A 10,547-nucleotide genomic window follows, 5' to 3' on the forward strand; every position below is an offset into this window, starting at 1 on the left:
TCCCTTGTTTTACCAGCACTGAGATTGTATGAAACAGATAGTGACCTACATGTTGGCACGAGAGGAAGGTGTTACAGCCTCAGAGCTACTTGTGCCTCTTGACAGAACAGTGAGAAACACTGAAATAGATAAGTTTTCTTCCCTAAATTGGAAAATATTTACAGTAAGAAGGGATGGGAGCATAGGTACAAGTTTACTCCATTTGGCATTGATGGGAGTTTAGTCCCTGAGAAATAGTATCTTCCATTACAGTCTTACTGCTGCCACAAAGAGTACCAAGTAAAGCTGTCATCTTAAGTGATAGACCTGTAAATCTGCTCTCCTCTCTAAGTCAGAAAAGTAATAACTTTTTGGGATGGGTTCTTAATAGCATTCTTTGACCTGATGCACGGGTGGTTTGGCTTTCAATATCTCTTAGCTCTTCATGTATTTTGTTGTGAGTGCTCATGGCAAATCCTCTGAGTGACCACAAGTGAACATCTTCGAATAAACACAGAGGTCCTTTGCCTTTGAGGGCTCTCACACCCATCCATGTCTAGCAAAAATCTGAAGTTGCTCTGAAACATGACTTTGTACTAATGGGACCTTCTCCCTGTGTGCATATTCAGTCACGTCCCTGAGCAGTGACAAAAAAGAGATGCCATTGCCTCCTGCTGCTGAAGGACCTGCAAAATAAGCGCTGAGGGTTAAGAGTCCCATGTGGTCTTTTGGGTACCAGGTGAATGCTCCTGTGTGACACCAGCCAGGGCACAGAGGTTTCACTGTGGTAGTTTGGAGTCATCTGAAGACCTGTGTTGCACAGGGAGCCAAAGCTTTATTGTGCTCTTGTTCTGTGCCAGTGGCTTTTGAACTGGTTTCTAGGTGTCAAGCTGGATTTGCAAAACATCCCTTTTTCAGTGAATATGAGTGTCTAACAGAAAAACTTGTAAGGGCCGCTGTTTCTGCTGGTGGAATCAGTAGCCATCTGGAGCAGAGCTAGCACTGGAGGAGTTCATTCCTGCATACCTGACTTGTGTGAAATTGTAGCCAAGGCTCTCCCTTACTGTGCATCATAATAAGGGACAAAGCAAAATACTTCTGTGTGTGCAGTCTTAGCTTGAGGGACACTTCAGACAACAAAAAAGTACATTTTGTAGATGAATACAAGGTCCATCTGCACATCACAACTGTATATATTTTCTAAATTAGCTTACACTTGAAATGTGAAAGCTGTGTATGTCACTGAGTATGATTGTGTTTACAGAACATATTTTTTTTAAAGCAATTCCAACCTTTTTCTGTCAATAGAAATTACAGACCTCATTTTAATAGATAGGTGTTGTTAAGTCCTTTTATATTATAAAATGTATCTGTGACAGCTGGCTTTGTCCTGGACACACCGAATAGAAGCCTTTGTACAGTGAAATTCAACTTCAGGTGTTCTTCTGAAGTCTGGCTCGTTTATTTCCTAGTGTTGATGGATGACACTACCTCGTACAACACAGGGAATTCTCTGCTAGCAAACTTGCTGGTCTTTTCTGGAAAACACAGCACCCATGTGGGCATCCATAGGCGTTAATTGCAGATTGTTTACATGCCTTCCCTCCAGTTGCCTCACCAAGTTCAACAGGATTTTACTTGGCACTGGCCATGCCCTAGGAGCTGCCAGCTGCTGCAGCTACTGCATCCTCTCTCAAACACTAGAGAGGTTTTGGTGCCTCCCTGAGGCAGGGTGGTGTTTTGACTGCAAAATAAGGTTGGTTTTCATGGCTGGGAGCCCTGGGGATCTGTGGGGCACTCCCATGCCCCTTCCCAGAGGCACTGGGCCAGTATGCAGCTGCCTCCCAGCCAGCCTTTGAGATCTACCTCAGGAAGGTGATTTTTGTGTCTTGTGCCTGTCTGTCTCCTGGTTCTTGCAGTGAGGTTTGATCCAGGGGGGTTAAACCCCTTGACAGGGCTTGCTGGACAGCAGCAGAAGGGAGCTGCTTACTGGAGCCACTGAACCTGGGTGGGGAGCCAGGAGCATGAACAATGTAACCCCTCGAGTCCTTTCTCCAGCTCTGCATCCCCAAAATGTGTCTGGTGTACCTCTGAGGAGGCAGGGACCAGGCAGAGAAGGACACCTTTGTGGGCTCTGCCCCTGTGACCCGGCAGCAGGAAGAATGAGAAGAGGGTCAGTGCCCCTCTGCTGAAATCTCCAACTACGCTGCTTCATGAGAAGAGGCACCACCAGGGACTCTTGGTTCACCTTGCCTGTAGCTCTGGTGGGGCCATGTGTTTCATCACTTTGGGAAGTGATAATGTAGTGACAACGTTTTATGGTTTGTGGGTGTTTTTTGGTTTTTTTTTCCTTTGGAGCCTCTGTGACAGCTTACACTGCTGTAACAACAAACAGCTGGAACTATATTTTACAAAAAGGTATTCAGACCATGTGAAGAAGCAAAGGAGGTTTTCTTTCTTCCTTGCTTTAAAAAACCCAACTCCAAAACCTCAGAAAGGTTAGCTCCATATACATATATCCAAAACGTCACTTTTTGGCACACAGGTCAGCCAAGAAGCCATAACACTTTTTCAGATAGTGAAGCCTGTCTTCTTTTTCTGATCTGACATTGCTAATTGAGTAGGTGGAACAGGATGCCTTTGTAGGCCCTGTGGCTGTGGGAACCCTCCCCCTCTGATGCCCTGTCACCAGGAGCTGAGCTGCCTTGCAGTCTGTACTATTTGGCAGGGAAATGACTACAGAGACACCACACAGGGCAAGATCCAGCATGATCTTGCTTTTACAAAGCAACTGCTAGATAATAAGGCAATTAAAGATGAGAGGTGCAACTGGCAGCCACTGTTCCAAGCTGCCATGTGCTGCAAGGTGAATGTGACAGCAGAGAAGGCAGAGGGAACAGTAACAAATTAAGCAGCCCTGCCTTCCTGCACCAATCTGTTATTTTAGCTTTATGCAGTGAGGAGTCACAAGGATAGATGTCTCTTACCTGTCCCACGCTGCTTCTCTCCTGCTGCCTAACCCTATCTTACCTAATAGCTACAAGCTGGATTTACCACAATCCACTTGTAGAATCAAGGAGAAGCAAGCAGTGGTTTAAAGTCAGCTCCCCGTGCACAAATCACATTGGCCCTGACTGTGAATCGACATGAAACCAATGGAAACATATGGGAAAAAGTGAACAGTTTCAGTAGGAAAGGCTGCTCCATCAAACACCCTGCTGGGCAGGGCTCAGGCAGCACAGTGGTGACGCTACCCTAGCTGTGAGGTGACACACAGCACACATGCTTCTTTCCATGCATCTCTCATGTGCTGTTTAGATGTTAGAGATCTGCTGTGGTAGAGATCAGGTGCCATTATAACCTACACTTGAATTTGTACAGATTGTCTACAGACCAGAACTGACCCTCTCCCTCCAAAAAAAGCAGCAGTTTCTCTTGGTGGCCAAGATGGCCATGAGTGGCACAAGGGGCATTGTGAAACAGAAATACTGCCCTTGGCCTGCAGCATATTTGATGTTTCCTTCTGTTAAAGCCTAGCTAGAGGAACATTTCATACTTCCTCAAAGGTGGGAAACAGCTTTCACTCAGCTGGACAAGGAGATTTCATACATGTGTTTAAAAACCAGTTCATACTGAGTCTGGCTTTAGCTGCAAACTCTTCAACAGGATCTGTGTGGCCACAAAGGAAAGCAGAGCTTTGCACTAAGTAACATACACTAAAAATCATCTGGGAGCAGCAGCAGGAAAGGCACCTGCAGCTGTTTTCATCCTGCAGACTATGAGATAGGGAAGCAGCTCAACAGTCAGATCAGTGGGACAGCTATCACCAGAGTGCTGGAGGGAAGGAAGGAGAACCATAATGAAGAAAAAACCAGACTCACACAAATTACCACCACATAGCTTAATCTTTACTAATAAAGCCAAAGAACAAAACATCAGCATTTTTTCCTCTTTTTCTGCCCAAAGAGCATTTCCATTTTTAACACTACTGCTTTTTGCAACAGGTGGACTATCACACACAGACAAAGCAAACCAGGGAATATTAAGACATTTTCTACATTTGTAGTTTGATGTCATTTCTGAAGACAATGCCTTGGTGAAATGCACTTTTTCACCTTCACATTGTATCTTTCCTTAAGGGGCCACCTAGATACCTCAATGCTGTGACAAACAGAAAGGAGGAGCCACAGGGAAAGTCACGTCAGGAAGATGAGGCAGATGCACTGCCAAGACACTTCCCAGCTCCATACACTTCCACTCTTACTGGGTTCTGCAGAGGAAGATGGTGCCAGGCCCCACATGGCAGAAGGCTGGCTGTGGTACAGAAGAGCAGGTAGCTGACTTGTTCATTAGCTTGACAGGTACACTCCAGCATCCTGGGGATCTGCTCAGCATTCAGCTCTTCTTAGTGTGCATTTTAAAAACTACCGGGTTTTAATTCCCTTTAGGCTCCAGCCAGCCAAACTCACCTCCCACAGGAGCCATTCCAAGCACAGTAGCCAAGACCAATATGCAGATAATCACTGAATGAAAAACCTGCCAGCTGACCCCCAAGTTAAACAGTCCATACAACAGAGGCTTGGGATTTGCTAGGCTGGCCAGTGTTTGCAGGCAGTTCCTGTAAATGTGGTGAGCCCTTTCCCTGTTAACACACCCAACATGCTCTGCACCCACAGTGGAGGGGAAGGAACAAAGAGGTGGGGGTGATGTGAAACAGGATCAGAGCTGCCATCTACCTCTGTTAGTATTTCTCTGAGACTTCCTGGGCAAGTTTCCTTCCTGGCTTTTCTATGGGCAGGATCAGGGATCCACAGGCTGAAGAAAGAAACAGAATTAGCTCTTGGCATTCTTGGCATGGAGGAATCCCTCATCAAGATGTCTCTGTTGGTACACAATGCATTGCCTCCATGATCTTCCAGCTCTTCCTGTTCCTCACTGATCCCCTACATTAATAACTCCCTCTGTTCCTCTGCTCTGCTCCTGTTTGCTTCAGCCCAGTTGCTTGCCATGCAGCATTCCCCACTCCCACTGCCTTTCAGCATTTTCCCCAATCTCTGGCTGTAGAGATGCAGCTGGGTTTATTGCTCCCACCTCACCTTCTGCCTTTGCCAGAGGGGTGGAGAAGTCTCTTGGGCTGCTCCCATGTTTTAATCCTCCCTGACAAATCAGCAGAGAAGCTGCTACACTGTGACATTAAGCTGTTTGTGCACTTACATTGCTGCTGCTGTCCAGCAGAACTGAATGAAGAAATTATTAACACTGCAAGGGATTTGGCAAGGGGCACTGGAACGTGCTCAAGGAGGTCACCTTCAAGGTGACAAATCAAGACTGATTTATGCAGGAGCAACAATGCATCTCCAAGCCCAATCACAGACAATGGCACTCAGCAGATGGCCCACAGGTCACAGATATCCTGATGTGTGCCCAAAAGGTCAAACTGTGCCATCTGTCACACTCGCACCTGACAGCAGACACCAATTAAAATCAGCACCTGAGTGACAGAGCACAAGGAGACCTGGGGGAGATGACCACAGAGCCTGAGTGACTGGGAGTGCACTACACTTCAGGTACTGCCTGACACATAAGCCTGCTCTAAGAGTACTCAAAGTATGTACCACTTCTCCCAAACCAATGGCCTGATACTGAGGAGCACCTGGAGGCAGGTCTGGTATTTCAAAACCCCACTGCACGGGAAGCAAAGCACTAGCAGCAGTTAAGGCTATGGGAAAAGAGCTTTTTCTGTATGGATTTGAAGATGAATTATATTTCAATTGCAGCCACTAGCAATGGCTTCATATTGCTCAATAATCCTCTGAAGCTTCCAAAAGCAACTGGTACTTATCACTCCTGTACTACTACATGGCAGGGGAGGGCCAGAACAAATCACCAGTTTGGTTCCAAAGTAACAACCATCCTGAGCTACCTGTATGGGAGGCTTGCCCTCCTTGCTCATCTGTATACGAGATGCTGCAGGAGAGGTTTATTCCAAATCGAGGTCTAGGAAAGGAGAAGCAGTTATGCTGTCCAGGCTCTGCTGTTGGTGGCAGAGGGAGGTTAGTCTGAGTGACTCCACCTGCAGTTTAAGCTCATGGCATGGGATGGAGCTTTGCAGCAGTGGGGAGAAGCATCTCCACCCTGCTATAAGCACCTAACACACTAACCAGCTGCAGGTACCAAAGGGAACCTCTCTTCCAGCCTTTCAAAGAAGCCTCCCACAACAGCAGCAAAAGACAAGTCAGATCCCTTCCAACCTGCTAACTTTCTGAAAACAGAAATGGCCTCACGCCTCTTCAACAAAACAGGCTGATCTCCACTAGCTTAGCTGGTAAGGACTGTGGAGAAAAAGGCAGAAAAAAATGAACACAGAAACGTTTTTCATCTCTTTGTAGACCTGCCAGCACACCAGGGAAGCTGGGCACTGTCCTGCAGCGAGCTCTCCCTGCGGGTAACCACGCTGCAGAAAGCAACACTGCTCTTGTGAGTCATGCACAGAGGTACAGGACAGAGATTCACACGGAGACCAGCTTGTGGCTAACAACAAAAGACTCGGATCAACACACAACACCAATAAACGTGCAGAGCATGGCAAAGACCTGAAGAGACAAATACAACAGAAAAGAGAAAGTTCAAAACTTGACTTCTCTGGTCCTACATCTGAAGGTGTCACTTTAACAGAACTTAAGTGTGGCTTCTCCTGTTCATGCTCTAATGACTTCATGGTCCTTTGGAGCAGAAGGGGTGAGAAAAGGGCTTTATCCATCTGTTGGTTCAGCGTCAAGTTCATTCACTATCAGAGGCACGAAACAGTCTCGTCTCTTTTGGCATCAGTTTCCTTTCAAAATGATGCTTTTAGCTGTCCTGTTCCACTTTGTTTACCTTCTTTTGAGGTCTAAGTTCAAATGCTGGAAACTGCGAAGTCTCCGGTACTGAAATGTCTGAGAGGAAGTGAATAGCTCCAGCCATGCCTAAAACATAACGAGAAGGAGATCATTGTGCACATTAAAACAGCACCTCCATCACTGGCATAGTTTTTAAAAGAGGTGAACTTAGGCCCTACAGAAAGGCAAGTTCATCTATACTTTGCCCAGGAAACCAAAGTTTATTTGAAAATATCAAAGGCAAGAACCAAGATGTCTCTGCTAACATCTCTTCAACTGAACAACCTAAATGCTATTTCAAATTAAGAAAAAGTTAATCCAAGCTTGGACTGTCCTTCACAGTTTGAGCAGCTCTTGCTTCTCATTTCACTGGTTAAAGGAAAAAGCCAGAACTTTATTGCCCTTGTGAAGTACAGATTCATTTCCTCACTATCCACAAAGAGGCCATCCAGACCCCAAAGTGCATCACCCAGCAGAACTCTTAGGGTGACAGACAGGAGAGGCACAACAAGGAAATCATACAAGTTCAGTTTTATGATCAAGCTAAAATCCTATTTCATAAACAGCTATGCATTTATATGAACGAACCTTTCTGTATTACAGTATCTGATCAAAACAAAATACATAGGACAATTCCATAAGATGCACATGCAACTTTTGTTCAAAGCATGCATGTACAGGCAGAATTGGACAACTGCAAGCATGATTTTGGCTACAAAAAGAAACAAAGCCCCAATTTAAGAGGTTTTTCCATCTCAAATATGAGGCTTCTGTATTTTTCTTTTAAAAATACAGACAATTAAAAACCAAAATAAAAGCTGTATGTCAGCATTCAAGCACAAATCATCCAGCTCTTTGCATTGTTTCACCTTCTCAACAAATTTCGAAGTTTTATACAACAGATTGTATGCATGCTCTTTTCCCTCCCTGCAAGAGCTCTCAGGAATAGGAATACTTATGCTTTTCTCCTTTAAGCATTAAGACAATAACTCTGTATTTAGAAGGGCCGCATATAAACTCCTGCTCTCTTGTGTTCATTCACGCCCTGGATTGTTAATTTGCAAATATTCCCGCTCGGCTGCTGTAATTTCAAGTATCTGCGGCAGGTGGCACACGAGGCTCGCTGTTCAGGCAGCAGCCGCAGTGCTACCTTAAATCCTACTTGGATCTGTAATTCCTTGCTACTGATTCTGGAACATGAGGATGATACAAGGAATAGAAAATAAGCTATATTTAAAAAAATACAAAGCTCTAGGAAAGTATCTGGTAACATCTTGGAACTCATAGATAAGCCCCTAAGAACTCTGCACTGCTTTCCTGTTCAAGTGATTTGGGTTCATATTAAAACTACCTTTTCCTTGGTTGTGTATAGCAGCAGAGAATGCCTAGTTCTGACAGCTAGCAGCTAGCTGGAGACCCCCTACCCACAGCTGCTCCTCTGCCCAGTCCCTCTGAAAAACCACCTGTGACAAAACTGTTGCCTGAACTTCTGTTTGCTTTAAGCCAAGCTGCATCAGCACAGTAGAATTTTATTCTGGAGTAACACTGCCACTGGTTTTACATTCGAGCTGCTGAAATGAAAGCAGGAGTGAGAGCTGTGACAGTGAATGATTTTTCTTTGTCCTTTTCTACCCCCTGCCTTCTTTTAGGCAGAGATGATGGTATAGGGGTGTTTAATAGTGGAGGAACCCACCAAGGACCCACCCAACTCCTATGCATGTGCCAAATTTGCAAGGATGCCCCTCTTTCCTGTAGTACAAGACCATTTGCAACACCAGTACTTTACCTTCAAAGAGGGAATAAGGTCGGTCAGGAATACGACATCCATGTGCACCATACTCCAAACACCATTCAGCAAACTGGGGAACACATTAAAAATATATTTTTATTCAACACTTAAATGCAAGCTTGAGCATCTGAATATCATTAATAGGTACAAAATGTGAAGCAGTGTAAGCAGACACAAAACACATAAATCACTGAGATCAATTTGTCCTCCTTCAACCATGACAAGGCCTGCAATCAGGTTTTAAAATATGTATTTGCATAGAGTGAGTTTCAGTTTCATAACAATATAATGGTGGACTAGACATCTGCTTTTTGTAAATCAACCCTGCTACATGCCAAGGAAAAATGATGTAAGAACGGATAAACTCAGTCAAAATTTTACTAATATTGTATCAGTCTCTTATCGCTCTTGGTGCTTAATTTATCCACAAACTGAGGACTTATAGCTGTTAATTGCATTTTGGTTTTCTTTCATTTCTGTGCACCAATTTAGAGTATTCAATCTTCAGCTGTCATTAATTAGTTTCATTTATTTGCTCTCCCCAAGCCTTATGAAAAATCATTATAAATACAGTTAGATAATTATGGTCATCAATGTTTTGTTGCAGGAGATGGATTACCATTAAAAAGAGTTAACAGTTAAGTGTCTTCCTCACATTTGATCAGCACTGCTGCAGTAGCAACATTAGACATACATGGCTTATGAACCACACCTGGATCAATTCAGTAACAACCAGCTACTTCCCCTTTATGGCTCCCCAGAGCATTAGGGGGGCACATACTCCCCTGGCATTTCTGTGCTTGGATGCAAACCACTGCTTGTTCGAAATACATGCACAGATTCCCGCAAAGCAAACAACTGAGAGGTCTCTCCCTGCTTCCCCTGCAGTTTGGCCTACCTGCTAGCAAACACATCAGCCTAACTAGAGGGTGTCCCTGCCCTAGAGCTGGGCTTTTTGGGGTCTAAGCATGATTCCAGAGCCATCAGTCTGTTCATTAGAAGGAAAGGGGTGGTATCTCCTCTCTCCCTCCCCTCTCCCTCTGTTCTGTTTAAATATTTAGTGGAGGATGATGGTCTTCTCTTGACAGAGGTATGTGCATATGTGTGTGTCTTCAGGAAACACAAGGAAAAAACCACAAACACTGTGATTCACACTGTTATTAAGAACTGATTAAACATTTCTGGGCACCCTCTGGGTATAGATCTCCAAACTATGGTTTAATTCTCCCATGTAATCCTGTCTTATATGTGAGGACCAAACATGTTTATGACATGTTTCTAAGCTACAACCAATTCTTGCAACATCCACATCTGATTGCACACTAGCCTTGATTATTACTTCCAGCCTGGGAACTGCAACAGAAATTTAAAAAATGCATCTTAGGCTACTGAAAAAAAACCATCACTTGCAAGTTCATAGCTTCAGCACAACTGGGATCCAGTAAGCCACAGGATCTTTGTTTAACTGGTGGGGGAGAAGAGGGAGAAGAAACAATATCTTAGGAAGACATCTGACATTATTTGTCACACAGACTGGCATGCTTGCCACCAACAGTGGCAATCACAAGGCTGAACAGCACAGGGCTCAATGCTCTGCTACCCGGAGCCCAGGATGCCACAGCCCCTGTCTCCTCTTACACACAGGCCAGCTATGAGTGCCTGAGCTCCTGACAACTGAGAGAAAAGCTGTGAAGATAAAATGTGAAGCACAAAAAAGGGGTCTCCTCTATTCAAGTTCTTGTGGTTCATTTGTGAAACAGTTTCATGGCTTTTGTGAGGTAAGCAGGTATTCCAGGCAAGACGCCTTCCCCTGGGCTTGATGTTTTCGGTGTGAAGAAGCACCCCTGGGAGGGCAGCCATCTCATTCTCTCAGTTACATGCCTCTAGGTACCAACATAACT

The 10,547-nt window shown here is 44.7% G+C and overlaps 1 protein-coding gene across 1 annotated transcript in view; it reads right to left on the bottom strand.

Moving 5' to 3' along the window:
* Positions 1 to 3,865: 3,865 nt before the first annotated feature.
* Positions 3,866 to 10,547, bottom strand: part of LANCL2 (LanC like 2) — a 32,018-nt gene continuing 25,336 nt past the window's right edge. Inside the window, exons 9-10 of the mRNA XM_014308923.2 lie at positions 8,644 to 8,716; positions 3,866 to 6,944 (exon numbers count right to left, since the gene is read on the bottom strand). Of these exons, the coding sequence (XP_014164398.1) occupies positions 6,829 to 6,944; positions 8,644 to 8,716 (189 nt within the window). The 3' untranslated portion in view covers positions 3,866 to 6,828. The remainder of the gene's footprint in view (positions 6,945 to 8,643; positions 8,717 to 10,547) is intronic.

The sequence above is a fragment of the Geospiza fortis genome, unplaced genomic scaffold, assembly GCF_000277835.1.
Source record: "Geospiza fortis unplaced genomic scaffold, GeoFor_1.0 scaffold265, whole genome shotgun sequence".
NCBI classification, from domain to species: domain Eukaryota; kingdom Metazoa; phylum Chordata; class Aves; order Passeriformes; family Thraupidae; genus Geospiza; species Geospiza fortis.